The following is a 27,080-nucleotide window of genomic DNA, read 5'->3' on the forward strand; positions in this document are numbered from 1 at the left end:
TAGAAGATCTGATAAGCTTTTTCGGAAGAGAAATTAATTCAGATCGCCTCGAGCTGATGGAAAGAATAGGATGACACGTTGTTATCATAGAATAGTGATATGTTCATGAAGATTAGCCAGAGAAAAGCTTATGTACAGAGCAACGTTCAGACTAGAGGCGTGAGGAGGAAGAGGAAAGACTCGTTATCATTTAACCTTGTTAAAAGCCGCTCTTCGCTGGGGTTGCCCGTTTCCTTTATCGTAAAAACCATGCAATGCGAAAAACACTCGACACTTGTATAGGGAGACCCCTTTATCAATCCAGAATTAAATGCAGGCTCCGTCTTCCCGGCTGCAGCTGCGAGATCGTGAGCTAACGTCTGATAGTGGAAACGTGACCAATGTCGTCATAAAAGTATTTATAAAAACAACAGTTACTAAATTACGCGGCAGGGGGGCGAAACCGAGTGAATGCCAACCTGCGAATAGCCGTTCGCAAATTGCGATATGCAGGTGAGCGGGTACGGAATTATTTGACAAACCCTAGTCTTCAAGCCTCTTATTTAAAACTCTAGATTTACTAATAAGAGACTTGGAAACTCTAGGGTTTGTAAAGTTTATAAGCATCTTATTACAAACACTAGGGTTTGTAATCAGAGACTTGGAACCTCTAGGGTTTATCACAAGAGACTTGGAAACTCTAGGTTTTTTAATAAGAGACTTGCAAATTCTGGATTTTTTAATAAGAGATTTGGAATCTCTAGGGTTTTTAATTAGACTTGGAAGCTATAGGGTTTTCGATAAGAGATTTGGAAGCTCTAGGGTTTATCATAAGAGACTTGGAAAGTCTAGGGTTTGTAAAGTTTATGAGCATCTTATTACAAACACTAGAGTTTGTAATCAGAGACTTGGAAACTCTAGGGTTTATCACAAGAGACTTGGAAACTCTAGGCTTTTTAATAAGAGACTTGCAAATTCTGAATTTTTTAATAAGAGATTTGGAATCTCTAGGGTTTTTAATTAGACTTGGAAGCTCTAGGGTTTTCGATAAGAGATTTGGAAGCTCTAGGGTTTATCATAAGAGACTTGGAAAGTCTAGGGTTTGTAAAGTTTATGAGCATCTTATTACAAACACTAGAGTTTGTAATCAGAGACTTGGAAACTCTAGGGTTTATCACAAGAGACTTGGAAACTCTAGGTTTTTAAATCAGAGACTTGGAAATTCTAGGTTTTTTAATAAGAGATTTGGAAACTCTAGGGTTTTTAATAAGATTTGGAAACTCTAGGGTTTATCATTTGAGACTTGGAAACTCTAGGGTTTTCAATAAGACTTCAAACTCTAGAGTTTTTAATAAGACCTGGAAACTCTATGGTTTTTGATAAGAGATTTGGAAACTCTAGGGTTTGTAAAGTTTATAAGCATCTCATTACAAGCACTAAGGCTTGTAATGAGAGACTTGGAAACTCTAGGTTTTTTAATAAAAGACTTGGAAAATCTAGGGTTTTTAATCAGAGATTTTGAAACACTAGGGTTTTTAATACGACTTGGAAACTCTAGGGTTTTCAATAAGACTTGGAAACTCTACAGTTTTTAATAAGACTTGGAAACTCTAGGGTTTTTGATAAAAGATTTGGAAACTCTACAGTTTTTAATAAGACTTGGAAACTCTAGGGTTTTTAATAAGACTTGGAAACTCTAGGGTTTTTGATAAGAGATTTGGAAACTCTAGGGTTTTTAATAAGACTTGGAAACTCTAGGGTTTTTGATAAGAGATTTGGAAACTCTAGGGTTTTTGATAAGAGATTTGGAAACTCTAGGGGTTTTTGATAAGAGATTTGGAAACTCTAGGGTTTTTAATAAGACTTGGAAACTCTAGGGTTTTTAATAAGACTTGGAAACTCTAGGGTTTATCATTTGAGACTTGGAAACTCTAGGGTTTTCAATAAGACTTCAAACTCTAGAGTTTAAGACCTGGAAAATCTATGGTTTTTGATAAGAGATTTAGAAACTCTAGGGTTTGTAAAGTTTATAAGCATCTTATTACAAGCACTAGGGTTTGTAATGAGAGACTTGGAAACTCTAGGGTTTATTATTTGAGACTTGGAAACTCTAGGGTTTTCAATAAGACTTGCAAACTCTAGAGCTTTTAATAAGACTTGGAAACTCTGGGGTTTTTGATCAGAGATTTGGAAACTCTAGGGTTTATCATAAGAGACTTGGAAACTCTAGGGTTTTGTAAAGTTTATAAGCATCTTATTACAAGCACTAGGGTTTGTAATGAGAGACTTGGAAACTCTAGGGTTTATCATAAGAGACTTGAAAAATCTAGGTTTTTAAATAAAAGACTTGCAAACTCTAGGAATTTTGATGAGAGATTTGGAAACTTCGTTTGTAAAAATTTTTCCATATGAAATGATAAAAATTAAGCTGCAATTTAAAGCACTGAAAGTGGAACTCTTGAATTTTAAACTTTTAAAACTGAAGTTCAACAGTTTTTACATTCAAAAATTTTGTGTTCACATGCTCAATAATTTACACGTGTAAAATGTAAGCGTTTCAACACTTTTAAACTAAAAAATTAAAAATTAAATGCATTCGATTCCAAAAATATTTTCAATGCTCTTAATTGAAAAATTAATCAATACATTAGAAAATTGTCAAAATTATATTATTATAAGCAATTTTAAGCTACAAACATTAAACTTGATTGATTACATTTTTTATCTGAACACAGCTTGAATTAAAAATTATTTTTAAAAAATTTTCAAACCTCCTAAGCACCTTTTAAACTGATCGGATTTTTTTATATATAATTTTTAAATCCTATAAAATAAAAAAAAACTTTCTTTAAGATACTTTCAAAATTCTTAGAAACCTTCGAATTTTTTTGTTTGAGATCTGCCAAAATCTATATTTTCATCGAAATTTTAGTATGAATAGCCGCACCTTAACGGTACACATAGACACTCAGTTGAAGTTATTTGAAATCATTTCAAATATAAAATTAATTTTGAATTCGTTCAAAACTTCTTCAATTTACTCTGGATTTTTTTCTAATAAGGGTGTTCAATTGTTATTTATATATAGAAATTTAACAATTTTACATAAAAATTAAAATTTTTCAAAAAGGACAATTAAAACGGTAACATTCAAAACTTATTTTTTTTGTTTAGTTTTGTATATTTAATTTAAAATTACGGATTTTAAATGCACAGTCTGATATTTCTAAATATGAAGAAATTGTTCTAATTCTTAATTAAAAAATTTCAAACTGAGTGGTTTAAAAATAAAATATTTTATACTGAAATAATATTTTCAATTTAATAAAGGCTTTTAATAATAAATTTATTATTTTGAAGTTATTTTAAAATTGAAAACAGGTAATAGGGTTTCAATCGAATCAAACAAAAATGTTTGTTATCAAAAATCTTCGATTCTAAATGCTTTTAATTTTTAATTGTTTGAGCCTTTAACAACATTTTAAATCTGAAATAGAAAATTTTAAAAGTGAAAGATTTTCGAATTGCGCATTCTAAACCGAATTATATCCTAGTTGAAAAAAGCACAATTTAACTAATTATTTAAAACACGGTTAAAATCAAAGTTGGACAGATTTCTTATTCTAGAAATGTTGTAAAGTTCTCGGCCAAAAATAAGTTCACTGTCATTTCCCGGCCCAGCGGCCACCCTGAACAAGAGACTTGGAAATTCTAGGGTTTGTAAGGTTTCCAAGCTTCTTATTACCAACTTTAGGGTTTGAAATAATACACTTAGAAACTCTTGGGATTGTAATAAAGAGACTTGGAAACTCTAGGGATTTGCATAAGAGACTTGAAAATTTTAGGGTTTGTAATAAGAGACTTGGAAGCTCTAGGGTTTGTAGTAGGAGACTTGGAAACTCTAGGGTTTGTGAAGTTTGCTAGCTTCTTATCACAAATGTGAGGGTTTGTAATAAGACTTGAACACTCTAGGGTTTGTAAAGTTTCCAAACTTCTTATTACTAACTTTAGGGTTTGTAATAATACACTTGGAAACTGCAAGGTTTATAATAAAAGGATTTAAATCTCTAGGGTTTGTAATAAGAGACTTAGAAACTCTAGGATTTTACATAAGAGACTTGGAAATTTTAGGGTTTGTAATAAGAGACTTGGAAGCTCTAGGGTTTGTATTAGGAGACTTGGAAACTCTAGGGTTAAAAAACAAGACTTAGAAACTATAGGGTTTGTAATCTTTTCAAGCTTAGTATTACAAACACTGGAGTTTGTAATAACAGAATTGGAAACTCTTGAGTTTCTAATAAGAGACTTGGAAACTTTAGGGTTTGTGAAGTTTGTTAGCTTCTTATTACAAACGTGAGGGTTTGTAATAAGAGAGTTGAACACTCTAGGGTTTGTAAAAAATCCAAACTTCTTATTACTAACTTTAGGGTTTGTAATAATACACTTGGAAACTGCAGGTTTTATAATAAAAGGATTGAAAACTCTAGTGTTTGTAATAAGAGACTTAGAAACTCTAGGGTTTTACATAAGAGACTTGGAAATTTTAGGGTTTGTAATAAGAGACTTGGAAGCTCTAGGGTTTGTATTAGGAGACTTGGAAACTCTAGGGTTTAAAAAAAAAGACTTAGAAACTATAGGGTTTGTAATCTTTTCAAGCTTCGTATTACAAACAATAGGGTTTGTAATAACATAATTGGAAACTCTTGAGTTTCTAATAAGAGACTTGGAAGCTAGAGTTTTAAATAAGAGACTTGGAAATTTTAAAGTGTGTAATCAGATACTTGGGAACTCTAGGATTTATTATAAGGGACTTAGAAACTGTAGGTTTGTAATAAGAGTCTTGGAAACTTTGGGTTTACAATTTTTTTCAAGTCTCTCATTACAAAGCCTAGGGTTTGCAATCAGAAACTTTGAAACTCTAGGGTTTGTAATAAGAGACTTGGAAATTTTAGGGTTTATAATAAGAGATTTGTAAGCTCTAGGGTTTTTGGAAGGAGACTTGTAAACTCTAGGGTTTTGAAAAGACTTCGACACTATAGGGTTTGTAATATTTCCAGGCATCGTATTACAAACCCTAGGGTTTGTAATAAGAGAATTTTTAAACTTTTGAGTTTCTAATACGAGATTTGAGAGCTAGGGTTTGTAATAAGAGACTTAGAAACTCTAGGGTTTTACATAAGAGACTTGGAAATTTTAGGGTTTGTAATAAGAGACTTGGAAGCTCTAGGGTTTGTATTAGGAGACTTGGAAACTCTAGGGTTTAAAAAAAGACTTAGAAACTATAGGGTTTGTAATCTTTTCAAGCTTCGTATTACAAACAATAGGGTTTGTAATAACATAATTGGAAATTTTAAGGTTTATAATAAGAGATTTGTAAGCTCTAGGGTTTTTGGAAGAGACTTGTAAACTCTAGGGTTTTGAAAAGACTTTGAAACTATAGGGTTTGTAATATTTCCAGGCATCGTATTACAAACCCTAGGGTTTGTAATAAGAGAATTTTTAAACTTTTGAGTTTCTAATAAGAGATTTGAGAGCTAGGGTTTTAAATAAGAGACTTCGCAACTCTAGGGTTTTTAATAAGAGATTAAAAAACTATAGGGTTTGTAATAAGAGACTTAGAAACTCCAGAGTTTGTGATAAGAGACTTGGAAACTCTAAGTTTTGTTCATTGTACAAGCTTCTTATTACAAACCTTAGGCTTTGTAATAAGAGACTTTAAAACTTTAGGGTTTGACATTTTTTAAATTATCCTATTACAAATCCTAGGGGTTGCTATCAGTGACCTGGAAACTTTAGGGTTTGTAAAGTTTTCAAGCCTCTTTTTACAAACCTTAGGGTTTGCAATCAGAGACTGGGAAACTCTAGGGTTTGTAATAAGAGTCTTGGAAACTCTCAGGTTTGTAAAGTAGTTTCGTAACCACTCACCTGTATACCGCCATTTTTCGGAACGCCTATTCACAGGCTACGAAAGAAGCCATTTTCAATTTGTTTTATTGTGAGAAAAATATATTTATAAAACTATTAAGTCTGATAGAAATTTGTAAATGTAATCTTGATCGTGCCAAATCTATTGTTTTTAAAAAATCTGTAAAGGATTTACTAACTATCGAAACGTTTAGCTTTTTTCACTAATTACCAAATTTCTGTATCGTTTCCTGAATACTGAAGGGCTTTCACAGGTTCAAGGTTCAATGCTCTGGGTCTAGGACTAGTCGGAATTGTGGGAACAGGACATGTAATTAGATTCACTTCGAAATCCGAATTCTGGTCAATCTGTGGTTCGGGACTCGAAACCGTGTCAGGATAATTTATCCTCTCTTTCAAAAGCTCCTCCTGCAATTCTTCAGAAGGACTTCTGAAGATCTTTGAAGGTTTGTCGGAATGGTTGGCGAACTTTTTGATAAACATAATAGGACTATTTGCCATTCGGTAGCTTTCACTTCTCTTTACTTTACGATCAACTTTCGTCTCTGATTTTTCTTTTGAATTGATGCTATCCGAATTTATGGAATCAGAGTTGATAAAACTGGAATGTACCGAGCTGGAAGTGAGAGAGTCAATATTTTCTACAACTGAATTATCGCTGTTTGAAGTTGACGCGTTTTCTTCAATCTTGCTTATACCGTTCACGATAATTCCGTTTTCTTTATCATGAGAAGGTCTCACCGTTTTTATAAAGAAGTCAGGGGTGTCTAAATCCGATACTAAAAGCTTTCTACATAATTTGGGAGTGGTACCACTCGGTGTCAGGTTTTGTAGACGCACTGATTTTTCAAAATTGAGCCTCGAGTTGGGGTTAAGAACTTTTCGTTCATTTCTAGAGACTGGGGTGTCTGTGACTAGCGACGATACTTGATCGGTTTCACTTTCGGACTGAATTTTAGACTCTTCCGGAGGATGGTTCTCATCCCTGGTTATTTTAGATGCAGTGTCTCGAGAATTATTGAGAGAAGTTTTGTGTTTGTTATCTTTTAGAGGTTTGGTATAAATTTTAGTGGGTGTTAGGGTTCGCGTTTTAGGATTTCCAGGACGATAGGTTCCCCTACCCGAAAGCAACTGACCTCGCGTTCTGTTTACATTAGTCGAAGGTCGGTGATGGTCGGCGGATGATCGAGTGCCCTCTAATCTACCTTTTCCAGTGCAATCATCATGATCAGTGCTCGGATCAGAGGGCGTCTTACCTTCGTCGCCTTGAACGTTGACGTAAGCGCCGCGAACTTGTTTATGGGGACTCGTAGGGCAGGTGGGACTGACAACTGTTGATGGAGTTCTGACGTAATCTGGACTCGCTGCTCTATCCGGACTCTTTGCAGCTCTGATTATGACTTTCCCCAGTTGGGGAGACGTTGGTGGTGAGGACTTGGGCTTCCCATCAACGGAATCAGTCGCCCTGTTGACGGCTCTCACATTAACATGAGCTCGGTGAAGCAATGGAGAAGGACTCGGCGAAACCCCTTCCTTCACAAAAGGACCTGAAACCGATATGAATTCGAATTATTTTTTCCTGTTGATTCGTGTCTTAAAAAAATGTATCCCGATAGAAAACTAACCTGGGTTGAATGTCGTGTGAGCTCCTTTCCTCCTCCTTAAACTATCTGACGAGTAAACAACCTTTCCCTCCGAATCTAGCGTTACTCTTGCACCCTGTCTCTTCCTCTCCAAAGAAGAATCCGGCTTCTTTGGCAATTCACTCAAGCTAACATACTCCGCATCCTTCTTGAAAAGATCAGCATTCGCGTAAGTAACGGCAGAACGAATTGTCAGAGTGGAATCCGGAAGTTTGTCATTATTGTTCCTCACGTCGGCTATGGTAACATAGTCGCCGGAGTCTGGGTTGACGGATTCCTGGATGTTTGTTTTTTGCTGATGCTTCTTTCCCGTCAGAGGCAGAACACCACGAAGTTTTCCTAGAACTCCACTGAGGGGACTGAGTTTTGTAGAAACTGATGATTGCACTGGCGCCTTTTGTTCTGGAGGTGGTAAAACGGTCTGAACAGTCGCGTAGAGATTTTTATCCTGACCATTGATTACCTCCATTTTGGAAGTTCCTACTGTCGCAGACATTAAAACTGAACCGGGACTCTCATTGTTCCCCTGTTTATTCTTATCCCTGTCCTTTGCATGTTCGTCATCTGATCCTGGAGGGGTGATGACACACATGGATGGAATTCTACTCGTATTGATTGCGGTTTTAGAGCGAATCCTTTCGATGCGGTCACATCCTTCCAGGTCGCTCGATTCCGAGTATTCGAATTCCGAATACGATCTTCCTGTGCAAGCTGGACTTGACGCGGATTCTACTGGAGATGAAGAAGTGTTGTGACCACTGTCGGGAGATTCACCGCCTGGCTTGTTCTGACCATGAACCTGCAATGATTCGAGTGAATTAGAAAAGGGAAATTAGATAAAATTACTGGATTAAAGTTTGAAGAAATCTTACCATTGCAACCACCGTTAAACTGGATTTCCTTTCCGGCGGTGGAGGAGCTAAGAGAGCAGTACAGACTGTTCCCGCTGAACTTGTGGTCGTCGAAGTCGATCCTCTTCCAAACAATTCGTACTCGTTTTCAACGACTGGAGATGTTGGATCTGAATCGAGGTTGCAAGACCTCACCAGAGGACTCTGTGGAAGTATTTCTTCCTCCCTCAAAGTCTTCAAGCCAGAATCCATGTGGAAGGAGGTGTAGTATCCTTCTGTATCACAAGAATACACAGAGGATGTTTCCCCGTCGTCTGAAAAGGGAACCGGTCCGATATCATGAATGATATCTGGGGTCAAGGTGCCTTCAGAGGTGACTGAAGATGAGGCTGATGTATCTCGTCCCTTGAACCTACGAACATGGCACAAGGATGTTGATGACGTGCCAATGGAAGCTGTTGTTGTCGATCTGAAATATTTTTTCTTTTATAAGTTTCATTGCAAATGTCTCTTGATGAGAAACTTCCTGAGGAGAATGAAAGTTATCTTGATTTCAGAGGGCAATTTAAGTTTTAAAAGGATTAATATTGATTTTTGATACCTAGGTTGGTGCGTCGTGGTAGTCGTTTCGCTTCCAATACTGGCCCTTCCACTTTCGGAGGAGGCGCTCCAGTTTCCGGAACTGGAATGAGGAGCGTCGTCTCTGCCGCTTCCTTTTCTTCTTTCTCTCCTTTGTGCAGCACTTTCTCTTAATTTAACACTTAGCTGTTTGTCCGAGCTAGGAACAGAGACTGGAATACTGGAAGTACTTTTACCACTAGAACTGGATGAACTAGGTTTTCTTTCATGGGACTTGTCCTTTCTTCGTCTGGTCGTCACGGTTTCGTAGATATTATTCTCTTCCGGTAAGGTCGTTTGGCCTTCGGCCGTCCTTTCAGGACTCACTGAGCCAGTATCGGCTTCCGGTTGTTGGAGCTGTTGCGCGCTTTGACTGTTCTTGGGGCTGATAAGTTTCAGTCTTGAAATTCCCCATGCCTTCAGCGTATTGAAATGCGATTTCTTCTCTAAGGGCGAATGCTTCTTTGAAGATCCCAAGATATCGGTACTTGCAGATCGATGCGCTCTTGATGGTCCTGCTATGTCATCAGGTTCATCCACCGTCGTTTCCCTGAAAGATGATTAATTTTTAGATTAAATTCTGTACCATTTTTGACTCAGCGTAGACATAACCAAAAGATTTACACATAAGTTTACTGAAAGTTTGGTAGACAAAATTTTGCATCGTTCGATAAACCAGGAGGAGTCACTGGATTTTATCGAGCGTGACGGATTATATAATTCCTTCATGCTAGCCAATACCGCTGATACTCGAGCGAGATTATCGAAGCAACTTCAAGACGGGAATAATAAATCGTTGGTAGCACAGAATCTTAAGTGGCGAACTTCTACTCTTTGAAGCCTACATATTGTGACTCGAAGCGCTTTGATTTAGAGACTACATAAATATTGTTCTTAGACTACATCAATGTCAGAAAAATAATGCAGCAACTTCATGGTTTATGCTGCCTTATATAAAATAATAGCCGACAAGAACTTGTAACAGCCAGAATTTGTAATGTGAGAAAGCCAAGAAGATCTAGATTTCAAATCTACATAGTAGATGTAGCAGATAGTATACAATAAATAATCGATGACTAGATAGTAAACAGATACCGGGCAGTTGACTTGAGACCAAGAGTGCAAATTATACTGACCCTTCTATAGCTTGACGAATTTCTTTCTGATCAGTTCCAGCGATCGTGTTTCGTCTCTTCCCTCTGGGCCTCCTGGGACGCGACCTTCTTTTCACGGCTGTCTCTTGTCTTTCAGGTCCAGATAATAAGGATCGTCTTCGCATTGACATCCGATAGAACCCTCTTCCACTCACATCTACAGCTACTATCTCTGCCGGGAATCTGCAAATGATTGATTTGGAATTTTTATTGGATTTGCTGACTAATTATTCAAATATTTCTAATCTAAATCTAAAATCTAGCATGGTTGAATCCGCCCTTCAGTATCAATATATAAATATTTATTCTGTTTCATAAATTGAGTCTATTTTTGTTCTAAATGAGCTAACAGTTAAGAATGTAAGCTTTCAGTCATAAGTGGAACGGCACTAAAAAATATTTTCTCTCCACTCGTGCCTAGTAAATGTAGACAACATTGGAGCTACAGAAACTTGAGGCACCACCTATTGACTTTCGTTAGGTTTAGACTGGAGAGTAGAGGATATTCAACTTGAAGTGCAAAGTTGGTGCATAAGTAAGGATCCCAGATATGGTAATGTCAAGTATCCTACTCACTTGAGTGCCACAGCCTGAACCTGTTCCTCGGGACTAGGAAGCTTGTGATCAACAGCACTGTCATCGGTCGTATCTCCCAAGATTCTGGACATGCAGTCCGGTGGCACTGTCACATCCCCAAGTGCCTCGGTTGATGTCCATCTTCGCAGATCCTCGATAGCGGCAGGCTGCAATTAATATTAAAATTAGAAATCTACAATTAAATTGGAAAAGTTGTTAAATCGTGAAGTCTTGAAAAAATTGCTTAAATATCGCGATTATTAATCAGTGTCCCCTTCTTCTTCAAAGATCATCACACAAACCTTGAACCTCCAATGTGAGATCACAAACACAATATTATAGGAAGTCTGGAGAAGATATTTTTTGAAGTTAGGGCAGGTAGCGGATAAAAGGATGATGAGGAAAGAGATAAAGTTTTGAAGTAGAATGTAATCATGGACAGGAAGATATAATTTATTGATAAATGACGGAAGGGATAAGCTAACGAAAGTTGGAGGGAATTTTTTAAATGGTTAGGAGAGGCGGTAGATGAAAGAAAGATGGTTTAACGACAAAGAATTTCAAGAAGAAAAAAGGAAGGTGTCAGAAAAAAGAGAAAGATTAAGAGAAAATCATCAGGATGGGAAATATTTTGTAAGAGCGATTGAACAAGGAGGATGATAATTAATGAATACCTAACATGATGAAAGGATAGAAGTTAGGGAAACAAGTAAATAAGATTGTATGTTGTCCCATATAAATCAAAATCGTGAGGAGTTCAGATTTCGGAACAGGGAAACGAAATCTCAAGATATTTTCTCAATCTTGTCAGGTATTGGGTTGCATTTTATTGGAGTGGAAAAATATCTAAACCTCGTTTGGTTTTATGACGAGACGTTGCGTAGGTGTTCTCATTGTCGAATGTCATCGCGCGACAAACTGGATCTCATGCACGGAACAGATTACGTTACCGACTGGTTTCTCTTTACTTGGACTACCTTCCACACGAGAACTTTCAGCAGATTATCTCGCACTAGATGAGAGGAATATTATTTTTTATTGTTCCCAATTCTTCTCCTGATTCGGGAATGTAAAAAAAGTTCTTTTACCAGAAGATATATTGCATAACCCCCCAGAGAGAAGTAATAAAAATCCAGCGAAAAAATAATAGTGGAAGAAAAAATACATATCCAACGACCTTTAGAAAGCTCGTGAACTGAGGCCTGAGAGAGTAGGTTTATTAGGATCATAAAAATAATCTTTATAGACGAAACACTGCAGCTCCTCAAAGTCTTATGGTTCGAATAGCAATTAATTTAATTGCGGATGCACTTAATAGCTGCATCGTTTCAAGAGGCCAATGGGCATTTAAGATAGCAAATATTGCTGTGGTCAGCTTTGAATTTTCATATAAAATATTCACACCCTTTTTCATAGAGAGGCGAATCTGAAAGTACGTCAAGCTATTTTTCTAAACGCCTAAAGAAAACACAAAACCTATTTTAGTGAACTTCAAAGACACAAATAGGGTAGTTTTTCACGAAAATAGGGGAATAAAAGGGGCAAACATTCTTTTAAATAAAATTAGTTGAATTTCTAAACAAAAAAGATTAATTTTTTAGTATAAGAGATGGATTTCCAACGAAAGAGTTGAGTTTTTAAAGATAAAAAGTCGAATTTTTTAGAAAACAGTTGACTGCTAAATATGATTCTTTTTGCAAATATTTGAGTTATCAACAAATTGATTGTAGGCCAAACAGTTATATTTAGAAACAAATATTTGAACTTTCAAGCATGAGATACAAATTTTCAATAAAACAGATTAAGTTAAAACCAAATAGTTATTATAAAAAAAGTTAAATTCTCAAACAGTAAAACTTTTAAGCGAAAGGAACGAATGTTCAACAAAATAGTTAAATTTCTACTAAAAGAGATGAATTTTCAAGCACGAAAGATTTTAGATTTAAGAAAGAAGAAAAATTTCAAAGAAATTGTTACATTTTTAAGCCAAAAAGGGAAATTTTCTACAAAACAGTTGATTTTTCCACTAACAACTATGAATTTTCAACCAAAAAGTTCATTTTTACCAAATTGTTGAATTTTTTACCCGGAATTATTAATTTTTAACAAGAAAGTTCATTTTTAAGGAAAGAGTTTAATATCAAGTGAAAAACAATCAATTTTCAACATAAAATAGAAATATTTCAATTTAATTTACAAAAAATTTATTTTTCAAGAAAAAAAAAATTATCATACAGCATGCATTTTTAACGAAATATTTGAATTTTTAACTAAAAACGATGAATTTTAAGGATGAAGATTAAACTATTCTTCAGAAAATCAACTATTTGATTGGAATTCATGTTTTTTTTTAACTAACATTTTATAAAGCATCTTTTTTTGGTCCTAGTAATCTGTAAATATTTTAAATCCAAGAATCAAATAGTAAAATTTTCAGGCAAAAGAAATTCTAATGAAAAAAAAAATAAAAAATTTCAACCAAATAGTTGAATTTGCAACCTGGAAGTATGAATGTTGAACCAAAAAGTTAATTCTTAACTAAAGAGTTGAATTTTACACTAAAAACAATAAAATTTAAACATAAAATGAATTGGTTTAATTTATAGTTGATAAAATTGATTTTTAACAAACAAACAAATAAATTGTAATCAAAATACATCAATTTTTAACCAAATAATAGAATTTTCAACTAAAACAGATGAATTTCAAACCAAGAAAGATTTTTTATTCATGGAAGAAAAAAATGTTGACTAAATTTTTAAATTGTCAAACCAAAAAGGCTACATATTTTGTACAAAATAAACTGTTCGTTAAAAATTCAATTTTTTAAAAAACATTTTTCGATGGTCTCAGGAAGTTGTGAATCTTTTAAATCCAAAAATAGAATACTTCAATTTTCGGTTAAAAAATTAATTTCAACGAAATAACAAATTCTCAACTTAGTAGTGAAATCCTAAGCCAATAAAAGACATTTTTAACAAAGTGGTTAAACTTTCAACCAATTACTTGAATTTTGAATTCAAAAACCTTAATTCTGAATGAAAAATTAACTAGTTGAATTTTCAACTACAGACGATCAATTTCAAGCCAAAAGCTGAATACCTAAATTATCTGCTGAAAAATTTAATTTTCGATCAAAAAGAAAACGATCTTTTAACAAAATGGCGAAATATTATACTTTTAAATAAAAGTAATGTTTAACAAAATTTAACTATTTTGTTGAAACTTAATTTTTTGCGGGAAATTCATGTATTTTATTGAAAGTTTCACGTTTACTAAAATATTGGTCCTAGGAAGATGTAAATCTTTTTAATCCAAAAATAGAATACTTAAATTTTCAGTAAAAAAATTAATTTCAACGAAAAAATGTCAATAGTGAAATATTATTTTTTTAAATAAAAGGAACGTTGATCAGTGTATTACAACTTTCAACCAAGAAGTTTAATTTTAAAAAGAGTCCTCAAAGAAAAATTGAATAGGTAAATTTTCACTTGAATACCATCAATTTTTAGCCAAAAACGGATTGGTCAAATTTTCAGTTAAGAAAAGTAATTTTCAACTAAAAAAAGAATTTAACAAAATAATTCAATTTTTAAACAAATAGTAGAGTTTTAAAAGAAAATTGTTGGATTTCATCATTGGGTTCTATTGATATAAAATTAAGAATTCTTTAGAAAAGTATTTGTTTGCTTTACTTGTAAAAGAAAAACACCAATTTTAATTTTTTCAAGCATTTCAGAAAATTTCATTTCATATTTATATTTTTTAAATTAATTATTATTTTTTAATTAAAGATAATATTTCTAAATCTTCATGACATCACTATTTTCGAATGGTTTCCCAGTTTTTGTTTTGGATGCCTGAGCAATCAAGGTTCCGAAAACGATAATAATTCATGTATTGTCAAGGATAAAACGACCTCCTTGGTTCAGGTGAACGTTACAACATCTAAATGACGATAATGTGACCGCGTGATTATGGGACCATTAAATTTCGTGCAAAATAAAGGCGCCTTTTTATTGTCTGCATAATTTACGACCCTGAACCACTTTTGCCTTTTCCAGACTCCTCAAAGTACCATTATGGGTTGAAAATCGGTAGTTTTTTAGTACAAAATTTAATTATTTAGCTGGAAACTCTTTTTTAGACGCTTGTTTATTTAAATATTCAACTTTTTTAGTTGAAAATACAAACACTTAATTAAAAGTTGATCAGCTTTGAAAAACATAATTTTCATTGGTTGAAGAACGACCTATTTTTTTTTAACTTGTTCTTTTCTAATTGAAAATTATCTTCTTTTTATTGAAAATTTTTATTTTCTATTATTGGTTAAAAACAGATAGTCTGACAGTATTAACTCAACTATTTGGTTGAAAATTAATGTACTTTGTTGTAAATTTGTCTTTTTTGGTAAAAAAATTTTTTTTATTAAAAATGTAACTGCTTGGGTAAAAATTGAACTAATTTGCTAAACATTCATTTTACTAGTCAGAGATCTATCTCTCGGGTTGAAAATTGAATTAATTTGATGATAATTCGTGTTTTTTTTGTGAAAATTAATTTTTGAACTAAAAATTCAACAATTTGATTGAAAATTTACGTATTTTTTTGTAAACTCATAGTTTTCGTAAAAAACTAATCTTTTTGTTTGGAAACTCAACATCTTTTTTGAAATTGGAACTTTGTACTTTGTTAAAAATTTATTTTACTACTTGAAGATTCATCTCTTCGGTTGAAATTGTAAGTGAATTTGGTTCAAACTTTGTTCTCCAAAATCTATCTTTTTGGATTGAAAATTCTATTATTTTCAACAAAAAATCAACTATTTGGTCCAGATTTAACTTTTTGGTTAAAAAATCGTTTTTTATTGTAGGTAAAATTCATTTTTTTAAAACAGAAAATTGAAATATTTCATTTCTTGTTGTTAGTTAATCATTTTAGGTTTCAAATTAAATTATTTAGTTAAAAATTGAACTATTTTATAGAAAATTTTTTCGGTTAGAAAATGCAACTGTTTCGTTGAAAACTCGTATTTGTAGGTAGAATATTTTATTATTTTGAAAGAAAATTGAACTATTTGGTTGAAAAATAGCTTTTTGGTTGAAATACCAACTATTGAATTTTTATATGAGAATTCAATTTTGTTTGGTTGCAAATTCAACTGCTTGGATAAACGCTGAAAACCGTCTAGTTCAAAATTTGTTTTATTAGTTTAAGAATAAACTACTTATTGAAAATTAATTTGGTTTTTGGTTAAAAATTATTGTTATTTTTAATGTAAATATAACTGTACCATTTTTGTTTAAAAATCAGCTTTTTAAATGAAAATTCATAGTTTCTGTTTAAAAAATTCACTGTTTTATAGAAAATTCAACGGTGTGATTAAAAATGTACATTTTCAAAAAGAAAATTCAACTGTGTTGTAGAGAATTCTCCTTTTTGGCTCGTAGATTCGACGATTTGGTTGACATTTTTTAATTTTTTCAATTAAAAAACTTTTCTTGGTAGAGATTTAATTTCTTTTGGAACAAATTTAATTTCTTTTGGAACAAATTTGATATTTTTGGTTCAAAATGCAACTGCTGGGTTGAAAATTAATCAGTTTTGTTTGAGAATTGAACTTTTTTTTTAATTTGTCTTTTTTGGTTAATGTTCAATTATTATTGTTTGGAAATTCGATACTTTTATAAGAAATGATTTCTTTAAATTCACCTTTCTTGATAAAAATATAATTTTCTGTTAAAAATCACAATGTTTTGCAGTTAATTCACCTATTTTGATAAAAAGTTTGTCCTTTAGGGTTTGGAATTCATTATCATGAATTTATCATCAGGAATTTTAAATTAAATTGTCGAATATTCAAACAAAAATACGACTATTTGATTAAAAACTCACCTTTGTTGTTTGAAAATTCAATTATTTGGTTCGAAACTCAACTTTTTGTTTGAAAATTCACCTCCGGTTTAAAAATAAACTTTTTCCCAAACATTCGACTTTTTAAAATGACAATTTTTTTTCGAACTAATTTTATTGATTAAGGATTTCCCATTTCAGTTTAAAATACATCTCTTTCTTTGAAAAATGAGATATTTTGTAGACAATGCGTCTTTTTTTCGTTAAAAATTGATATTATTTAGTCGAAAATGAATCGTCTTCTTTGAGATTTGCCTTGTAGTTGAAAAATTCAACTATAATTAGATGTAAGTTGAAATACTTTGTTAAAAATGTATTTTTTAGTTGAAAAATTATTTCTTTGTTTGAAGAAATCAACTGTGTAAAATAATTGCATTAAAAATAATTAATTCCCCTATTTTTGTTAAAAATCACCATATTCCCCTAGTCGGAGTGCATTTCGGACCGTGAAGTCTGGAATTGGAAAAGGCTGCAAATAATTCAGCAATGAAATTCAAATTGAGTAATTTAATGAACTGGTTTTGGCATACTTTGTGTTGATTTGAAATATGAGCTTGTCGAATTTAATTACAGGTTTTTGCCGATTAGAGTCTATCCAATTATTATATCGCGAGGGGGATTTATTGCTCGGGAATTTGAAGCTGATCGCCACATTGTGATAGTGCGGCGCGGATTTATGTTGCCCTTCAAAAGGGTGTATACAGCATTCTTGGCTTGTACACGTGTTTGTAAAATATACACTCTAGAATCTAGATGTATGATTTTACGCGGCGGATTTCCTATTGGGGGTTTGGTCGGTACAAGTTGGTTCCTTCGGGGTCCATTAGCACCATCACGCCGCGTCGCGACGTGTTGTAGGACGAACGCAGAATGAGAAGGAACGGGGAAAACGTAGAGCGAGGCAGGATCATCCCGCCGGCCGCCACAGGAGTTCCCTTTTGCTAAGATACCTACGTAACCTGCCGGCGACCTGCACGGCCTTGTCGAATACGCAAAGTATAGGGTGTCTCGAAAATAAAAATTTTCTATTTATGCTATAGAATACGTATCTCTATTTTATACTATAGAATACGAATCTCTACTTTGAAATATAAAATACGAATCTCCATTTTGTACTGCAGAATACGAATCTCCATTTCACACTATAGAACACGAATCTTCTTTTCAGTACTACAGAATACGAATCTTCTGTTTATAGTATTTATAATATGGATTTAGAATACCATTGTTCTATTTATACTAAAGAATACGAAACTTCTTTTCTTTGTACTACAGAATACGAATCTTCTATTTTGTACTATAGAATACGAATCTTCTATTTCTAATACAGAATACGAATCTCTGTTTTACTCTATAGACTACGAATCTCTACTTTGAAATATAAAATACGAATCTCCCTTTTGTACTGCAGAATACGATTCTCTATTTTACACTGTAGAACACGAATCTTCTTTTTAGTACTACAGAATACGAATCTTCTGTTTATAGTATTTATAATATGAATTTAGAATACCAATCTTCTGTTTATACTATAGAATACGAAACTTCTTTTTTGTACTACAGAATACGAATTTTCTTTTTCGTACTATAGAATACGGATCTTTTTTTTTTTTAATTAGAACATGAATCTGTATAGATTCAGCGAACCAATCATTTATTTATAATATAGAATACGAATCTCTATTTTATACTATAGACTACGAATCTCTACTTTGAAATATAAAATACGAATCTTGTTTTTTGTATTACAGAATACGAATTTTCAATTTATAGTATTTATACTATAGATTCAAAGAACTACGCTTCCATTTATTCTATGTAAAATATCAATCTTCTATTAGAATGCGAATCTTTTATTTATAATATAGAACACGAATCTCTATTTTAAACCATAGAATATGAATCTCTATTTTGTAATATAGAATACGAAACTTTTATTTATAATATAGAACACGAATATCTATATAGATTCAGCGAACCAACCTTTTATTTATAATATAGAACACGAATCTCTATTTTATGCTATAGACTACGAATCTCCACTTTGCACTGCACAATACGAATCTTTATTTTACTCTATAAAATGCGAATCTTCTTTTTTGTACTAAAAAATACGAATCTTATATTTATAATTTTTATACTATACTTTAGAGAACCAATCTTCCATTTATTCTATGTAGAATACGAATCTTCTATTTTGTTCTATAGAATGCGAATTTTCTATTTATAATATAGAACACGAATCTCTATTTTATATTATGGAATACGAATCTCTATTTTGTAATATAGAATTCAAATCTCTATTTTGTACTATAGAATACCAATTTTCTATTTATGCTATAGAATACGAATCTTCTATTTTGTACAGTGGAAAATCGAAATCACTATTGAAAGGTGAAACAAAAGTCCACTTCTGAGCTGAATCATTGCTAAATTGAGCCCAAAAAAGATAGATTCAAAAAAGTTTTCCAGGTTCAAAAAAATGGATTTGGAAGTTAATAAACTCAAAGTGACACTAATCTAAAATTCGAGTGAATTTGGCAGCTGATTTCGATCAAAAATTAAATTTTTAGAAGAAATAACAAACTCAGAATTACACCGGAGATATTAGGTTGATGAATACTAATAAAATAAAAATAATATTATTACACTAAACAAATAACATTTTTTTGTGTGAAAAAGTTAGCTAATTCTAAGGAAATCAACCGACAATTTTAAGATTAAAATTCCGCGGGTTTTCAAAATAGGCTTGGACAACGATACAAAATTGAATTTTAATTTTGTTTGTTCAAAAATAACTTTGCTCCTGAAATGTGGGGATGCTGAATGATTATAAAAAAAAATAATTTGAACCAGACAAATTATCTTCTTGGGAGAAAATTGAAATTGAAGATCGTAATTACATAGCATGACCATTTTTTGCTCAAAATTCTCTAAAAAATTACAAGGCATTATATTCTTTTTGATCGAATGATAATTTTAAGTACTGTTACCGTTTACATAGACGCTAAAATTCAAAATCGAGCTTTCGGAAGAAATTTTCTACAATTTTTTAAATGATAATTAATATTTTTTGGTTTAAGATGTAACTGTTTAGTTGAACATTCAAATATTTTGTTAAATAATCATTTTTGTTCTAAAAATAAGTTTTTTAACCGGAAAAGTATTAATATGTTCTTTTTATTTGAAATTAAGATCTTTCTGGCGGAAATATAAACTATTACATTTTTTGTTGAGAATTCATAATTTTTTATTGAAAATTCAACTATTTGCTTCAAAGTTGAACTACATTGACAGAATCTTATTTTTTGATTGAAGCTTTAAATTTTATAGTTAAAAATGCATCTCTTTCATTGAGAATTTTACGATTCAATTGAAAATTCACTTTTTTTGTAAAAACTTAATTTTTAAACTGAAAACTTAACTATTGCAGTTGAATTTCCTCAAAATTCATGTTTGTCTTAGAATAATCATTATTTTAATTGAAAAGTTATCTCTTCTGTTAAATATTTGACTATTTTGTTAAAAAATAATCTTTTTTAAATAAAAATTCAACTATTTGGATCAAACTTAATGTATTTTGTTTGAAATTCGTTTTTTTTTTTTTTTAGTAGAAAGTTAATATTTTTGGTTGAAAACTCATCTTTCTGGTTGAAATTTTATTTAAATCGAAAATTCATTTCTTAACTAAAAATTTAACTATTTTATTTTTAGTTGAAAATGTATCTTTTTTGTTTGAAAATTCAACATTTTGATTTAAAATTAATGTTTGTTAGTTTAAAAAATCAAATATTAGTAAAAATTTCACTTTTTTTCGCATGTCGGTCAAAGTTCGATCAAGATCGACTTTCTGCTGCTTCAGGTGAACGTATCAAATTCTTTTAAACACCTTCTTCTTTTGTACCACCTGCATCCCTAAAGTCAGTGCAATATGAAATATGAAATCTGACAGCAGAAACCGTAAGATGTATAAATTACGAGCCGGCATAACATCCATAAAAGTCACTGCCAGTTACATTTGTAAAGTCAAACCTAACTATAAATTTCTCTCGTTTACATGTTTTCCGGAATCTGTCACTGAACTGTGGGTTCAGCATTTTGTGACTGGTCGTAAAACAAAAAGCCATAAGGCAAAGGTTTACCGTAAATCATTCCACAAAGAATTTTCCAAAATCTGGGATGTTTTTTGGAAGAATGTATTTTCAAATCGCAAATTTTCATCACCCGTTATAATCTGAGTTTCGTATCTTCGTATCTACATCGCACACTTTGAGAGTTCTTACGGGCCCCGAGAGAAACCTCAGAACAGAGTGGGTGGAATTTCCAGCGTTGCCAGACCACGAGGTGTACCAGACGAGGGATGTTTATTCTTTCATTTATGGGATGTCGAGATAGATTCTGAGTCACTAGTGTTTGTCAACACGGTAGTCATTTTTATCAGAATTAGAGGGTACGAAATAGGAATAAAGCCCCTAAGCTATCCCTTTCAACGAGATGATATTGGTTTCGGATTAGGGTGTTTTTCTAATTGGCCTAATAGGTCTAGAGTCCATTGTCATGCTTTTCTACTATAAAGGTGAAATAGCCAATTAAACTTTTAGAGCCAAAGACCTACATCATACTCGAACAAAGGGATGTGTAGATGTCCGTTAATTAAATTGAAAGCTTTTTCTTTCCTATTGAAGACTGGGTGATTGGATTGATACAAAAAATCGTTGAGGTTGAACAATTAGTCTCAGCGTCTATGGAGGACGAGATTATTTGAGAGGACCTCTCTGTCAAAAAATGAGAATGCAAAAAGTGAGTTGACGTGTGAATGAAATCAGCCTCCATGGACGAGATACACCTGAAACTGATTTCTTAAAGCTTGACCAGGAGCGAGGAGACCACCGGGTGCCGGTCAATTTATATCTCTATCTATAGCATCCCATGGTATCTCCCATTCAACCTGTTCCTTTGAATAGATCGACTATCCGCTGGGACAGTCTTTAAAAACTTAAAGTGAAAGACCGTCCCTGAACCGGATTTGCCAAACCTAATCCTCTGCGAGACACTCGCGGCACGAACTTGTATACCTGAACAGGTGTATTATCTGATGTAGCGAACCGTAACCCCATTATTGACTAATTCCTCCATTCCTCGTGGAAATTTTTTCCTTTGGAATTTATGGGTGCTAATGACTACACACTTTTTTTTAGGAATTTTCAAATGATATACGAGCCATTTTACTCTTCCTAACGATTAGGAAATTTAAAATTCGGGTATTTAAAATTCAATCAAGGACAGTTAGTTTAATTCAGAATTCATTCGGTCTTGATTAAACTTTAGTAGGTTAGTGATATTGATACTTACGACTCTAGATTCAATGTCAAGACTTTGATCTCGCCTTCTCTTGCCAAGGACAGGAGTACATAGGAACATGTCCATAGAACTGCCATCTTGATCTCTTCTTAAAGAATCCAAAGTTTTTACAGCTACTATCGCCGCGGCCTCGTATAACTCTTTCAAGGCTTTTGGCCTCGTGTCTGATGTAAATAGCGAGGTCACAGGTTTGTTCCAAGATTTAAAATGTTCCGTCCTTAATGCAAAGGTCGACATATCAGACTCCGCTGCAACAAAAAAAAAAACATTTAGGTTAATATCAAAACTAAATCCAAATTATATGATTGCTTAGGAAACTAGAAATAGGAGTTGGCAGCAGTTAGAAAACGCTGAGATAAAAAAAACCGTTCCGATTCTACCCTTTTTTTCTAATTGTAATTACACCATTAACGTATTTTTCTCGACGCCCTTGTTTTGTTTGAGGCTTCAGAGTGCAATAAAGGTTCAACAATAGGACATACGTGTTTTTCAAAGCTCCTTGCGTTCCTCCGTTATCGCATGAGTGTTTTAGTCCTCTCTGTTTTATTGTTTCTGCAAACACAAAGCCGATCTCTTAATCGCCATTGTTTTCATCTCGCTAAAGGGTCGTGATCCTATAGGTGCCTTGATGCAATTTCAGAATAATCCCTTTCCTGGGTCCCAGACCACGAAGTAAAAGGTTGGTTTAAAAGTGATTCGTTGACGAAAACGGAATTTGCATTATGAGGAAAGTTTGAATTTGGAAGCTTCCCTCCTCAAAATAGTTTGTACCAAAATAGTATTTTTAACTCTGATATTAAATGAAGATTGTGAAAGAAATTAGTATGTATGTGATTCAGCTACTTGTTCGAGTTCAATTATTGCCAAGATGCTAATAGTGAATGTCTGTGTTAAGGGCACATATATTATATCTATCAAGCCTGAAGCTGTACTCGGGTTTCAATACTCGAATCTGATCTCACCTTGAAATTCCTATAAGATTCCTTCGTGATCGGGCTACATTAATTCTTGATCTTAAGATCATATTGATAATTAAAACCAAATCATATATTAGAATATTGGAGAAGTCTTCCATTTTCTTTCGTATTTATTTTAAGTGTATCAATCTCGATCTGGGATTGCGGTGGTTGCAAGATCGAGAGATCAGTTAGGTTGGAGGTTGGAGAAAGAGAAGAAGGTTAAGGATGCGAATGAAGAAGAAGCGCAAAGAAGAAGGTAGAGTCGCGAAGCCAAAGCCGGTTGTCCTGTGGGAGGTCCGCCATAGCCGATGAGGCTGAGCATCGCTATGCAAAGTGCCCTCGAGGGCCGCTCTTTCGCGGCCCTTTCTTCTTCGGCAATACCGACAAGACAGCTAACCGTCAGCTGTAAAACCTCGAGACTACTCTCGCCATGAACCAAGATATCAAGAAAGCGCGAGTAATTCATGGTTGCGGCAGTTGAGCCGCCGTGCAAATCTAAATTATCCCCTTACAAGGTGCCTAAAGCGAATTCGAAGTCCTTTTCCTTGTCTTATAGAGTCCGCGAATCGATTTCTGACTTTATGACTACAAGCTTGTTAGGAGTTGTCGTAATATTATGGCTCAAGTGAAAGTTGGCATCCTTTAGAACTTTGGCTCTAAAGGAACTCTTATTGAGGGTTCCTTTTTAGTTTGTTGAAATGCGATAGGTGACTATTAGCGGGTGCCAAAGTTTTCAAATGCGCATGTGCCAGAAAGTGCGGGCTTATTCTAAATCAACAAATACTATGAATAATCATACAGATACATATTGACAACCGTTTTTTATTCTTTTTAAAAGAAATCAGATCAAATAATAGAAATAATTACCGCGCAACATTACCGTCGAAGCTGTCCCATTTTATGTGTACTATCTTCCTTTCAAGAATGACTAATGTGTATAATCTCAGTTTCTTTATTAAATTCGTCCCAGTGCAATATTATTTAATCTTAATTTAAAAAATTAAAATATGCGAAATCTTAAAGTTTTAAAATACACTTAAGTATTTGAAATTCTTCGAAACATTTTGATATTTCATAAAATCTTTGAAATCCTTTAAAATATCAACAAATTATTGAAGTGGATTGAAAAATCTTGGAGTGTTAAAATACTCTCAACTATTTCAACTTCTTTAAATCTTTTGATATCATTAAAGATCCTTCAGATCTCTTTAAAATTGGTAGAAGGCTTTAAAATTACCATGAAATAAATTTAAAAATATTGACTTTTGAAAACACTTTCAAATATTTCAAATTCTTTGAGATCTTTTGATATCCCTTGAAATCTTTAAAATTTCTTTAAAATTCCTCGGAATCTTTCAAAATACCATAAAATCTTTTAAACTCTTTAAAATCCTTCAATTGATTGAAATCTATTGAAAAATCCTTATAGTCTTAAAATACCATTAACTATTATAAATTCTTTGAAATCTTTTCATATATCGAAAAATCCTTTAGATCTCTTTAAAATGTCTTAGAACCTTTAAGAACACCATGACATATTTGCTATCGATTTAAAATGCCCACAAATTATTGAAATTCATTTAAACATCTTGGATTTTTAAGTTACCCTCAAATATTTCAAATTCTGCGAAATATTTTGATGTCCCTTGTAATCTTTTAGTTTCTTTATTAAAATTGCCTTAGTGCAATATCAATTATTCCGAATTCTAAAGTAAAATATGCTTAATTAACTTGTAAAATCTTCGAAGTAAGTCAAGGAAGAAGTGACTACAGGTTTTATTAGAGAGCTTTAACCTTCTAACTATACCTTCAAACCTTCAAACCTTCGAACTATAGTCAAAACCTTTGAAGGAAAATTCGCCGATAGAAAAAATTTTACGATTGAAAATTTCATAATTTTTTAATGTGTATCATTTTGTTTTTATAATCTGGTACTTTTACTTTAGGCCTCTGATATTAATTTATGTTTATGGTCATAGCGGTGTCTTCGTTTTTTTCTTTTTAACCTGCTGCTTTTCAGTAGAGCACTATTTATCTCTAGAGTGATAAACCATGTTGCAAAATTAGTTTATGAGCACTTAATTCCCGGAAACATGGGTGCTTTCAAGGGTTAGTGTAGCATATATCCACGCCTTTATAAACTATGCCTGTAGCAACTACATCTTTATTTTTATAGATCATAAGCTTCAACTTTCCGAGAAAGGTTCTTCTGATTTAAATTCATTGTTCACGTATAGTTGGTGTATGTTGGGAATGAGTTAAAGGGCGTATAGGTAATTTCAAAGGAAAATAAATTCCTAAATGTATAGAAGATTGTAGTTGATGTTGCATCAGTCATGTTTGTTGAATTTTTAGAGTCAATCGATGTTCGGCTTCTCTTTCTAATCTAGTGTCTTTGTTTTAAAGATATTGTCGGCTCTAGGGCCTGACCTTCTTCTACTCTTTAGCAAAGCATCACTTATCTCCAAAGTGATAAAACATATTGCATAACCACTTTATGAGCACATTATTCCACAAAACATGGCTATTGCTGTTCGTTAGTACAGCATTTGCATAAAACACGTGTGGATCAAGTATCTATATTTCTAAAGACTTTTTGTATTCCAACTTTCCAAGAAAAGTTCCTCGGAGTAAATTCTTATTTCACATGTTTGAAGAAAGCATTGTTAAATAGACAGGATGATTGGATCAAAGTTCTTGATTTTTTTATGTTATTATATTTGAGTGTCTTTGTTACATTCGAAGTTGTAAAACGTGACCTTCTTCTGCTTTTCAGCAGAACATTAGTTATATCTAAAGTGGCGAAACATGTCACACTCTCACTGTCCGAGAACAATGCTCCTGATGTCAGTATGGGTTTGTTCCTGGCACACCTACCCACATCTACAATGTCCACATTGTTTCAGATTCTCGGAGACAATCCTTTGGCAGAAGAAATTAAATCGTTTCATAGAAGAGGAACGGAATTCTAATAGTAGTACTACTCTACGAGTAGTGGTTCAATATAAAACGATAAAATGATTGATTCTTGGTAGTGGTAGTTGGTTTTCTTTCCGCTATAAATATTAGTTATGACGATGCTATTCAGATGATACGTATCAATTAGGATTTCTTCCTTAGTTTATGAGGTGGAAATCCGCGAGCCACCTACGTGGACGAGTATTACGCTTCTACGTGAATCTTGATAAGGTTGCAAGCTCGAAGACCTACTCCGTTTTCTCGTTTTATTTACGAGATAAAGGAGTACGGGAATTCCTGTACTGACTGCACTCGAACAGAGCAGTCTTAGAACGTGTGAGACAGGCAAATGGCGGTCACGATCTTCACTCGAGATTTGGGACACCTCGCGGTCAGTGGCGTACCATCAGATCTGAAGAACTCTAGCAGATTATCACGCCCAGATATCAGGCGCTTCTTCGAAAGGGTTTAATGAATCCCCTGTTCAATTGTCCATACAACTCGCACGAGCCGACTGATTCAAAGAACACGCATTACTGTTGATCCTCGAAGATACCAGTATTATCAGCAATCAATTTATACTTTTTTTATCAGCAAAATTCTATAGCCCAAAGTTGCAGAAATAATGAGTCTATAGTTTACAAATTGGTGAAATTATTTACTGGTGTGAAGAATTTATGTTATACGTCAAATTAACCTATCAGGGGCTCTATGTATCCCATAACAGGTTTTGCTTTCACCCACAAACACACACACACACACACACACTTGTGATACTGCCTTTAAGAATCCAGTAGCGCATCGTTACGTAGTCTGGTCCTCTTTTGTTCCGAGGTAATGTCTGGAAAAAAAATTAAAAGAGAGATGGGAAACCGCGAAAGGGTGAGAAGCATGACGATTGAGAAAGAGGGATTTGATACGAAGGATGGCGAAGGTGGAAGCACAGGAAGGCGTTAAGGTACGATGAGGTGGGGTAAGTAAAGAAGGGAAAGAGGAGGTAGGGATGAGGAGGAATGCGGTTACGGTAGATCGCGGACCAGTCCCTGGCGCACCAGCCCGTTGAGTTCCAAGAGGCCCCCGATGGGTCCGAAAAAAAGAAAAGAAAAAAAAACAAGATTACGTTGGTCCCTTGCCTTCTTCCAT

General features: G+C 33.3%; 1 protein-coding gene across 2 annotated transcripts in view; it reads right to left on the bottom strand.

Annotated features, from left to right (window-relative positions):
* LOC117171465 overlaps positions 1-27,080 on the bottom strand; it is a 213,826-nt gene that overhangs the window by 16,061 nt on the left and 170,685 nt on the right. The window contains exons 2-8 of one of the 2 annotated variants that reach the window (XM_033358809.1): positions 22,012-22,268; positions 10,747-10,913; positions 10,153-10,353; positions 9,000-9,566; positions 8,420-8,810; positions 7,530-8,346; positions 7,161-7,451 (exon numbers count right to left, since the gene is read on the bottom strand). In XM_033358809.1, the coding sequence (XP_033214700.1) occupies positions 7,161-7,451; positions 7,530-8,346; positions 8,420-8,810; positions 9,000-9,566; positions 10,153-10,353; positions 10,747-10,913; positions 22,012-22,268 (2,691 nt within the window). Of the gene's footprint in view, positions 1-7,160; positions 7,452-7,529; positions 8,347-8,419; positions 8,868-8,999; positions 9,567-10,152; positions 10,354-10,746; positions 10,914-22,011; positions 22,269-27,080 lie in introns of both variants that reach the window. The other variant, XM_033358808.1, reaches the window with a different exon arrangement.

Source organism: Belonocnema kinseyi, chromosome 4 (genome assembly GCF_010883055.1).
Source record: "Belonocnema kinseyi isolate 2016_QV_RU_SX_M_011 chromosome 4, B_treatae_v1, whole genome shotgun sequence".
Lineage (NCBI taxonomy): Eukaryota > Metazoa > Arthropoda > Insecta > Hymenoptera > Cynipidae > Belonocnema > Belonocnema kinseyi.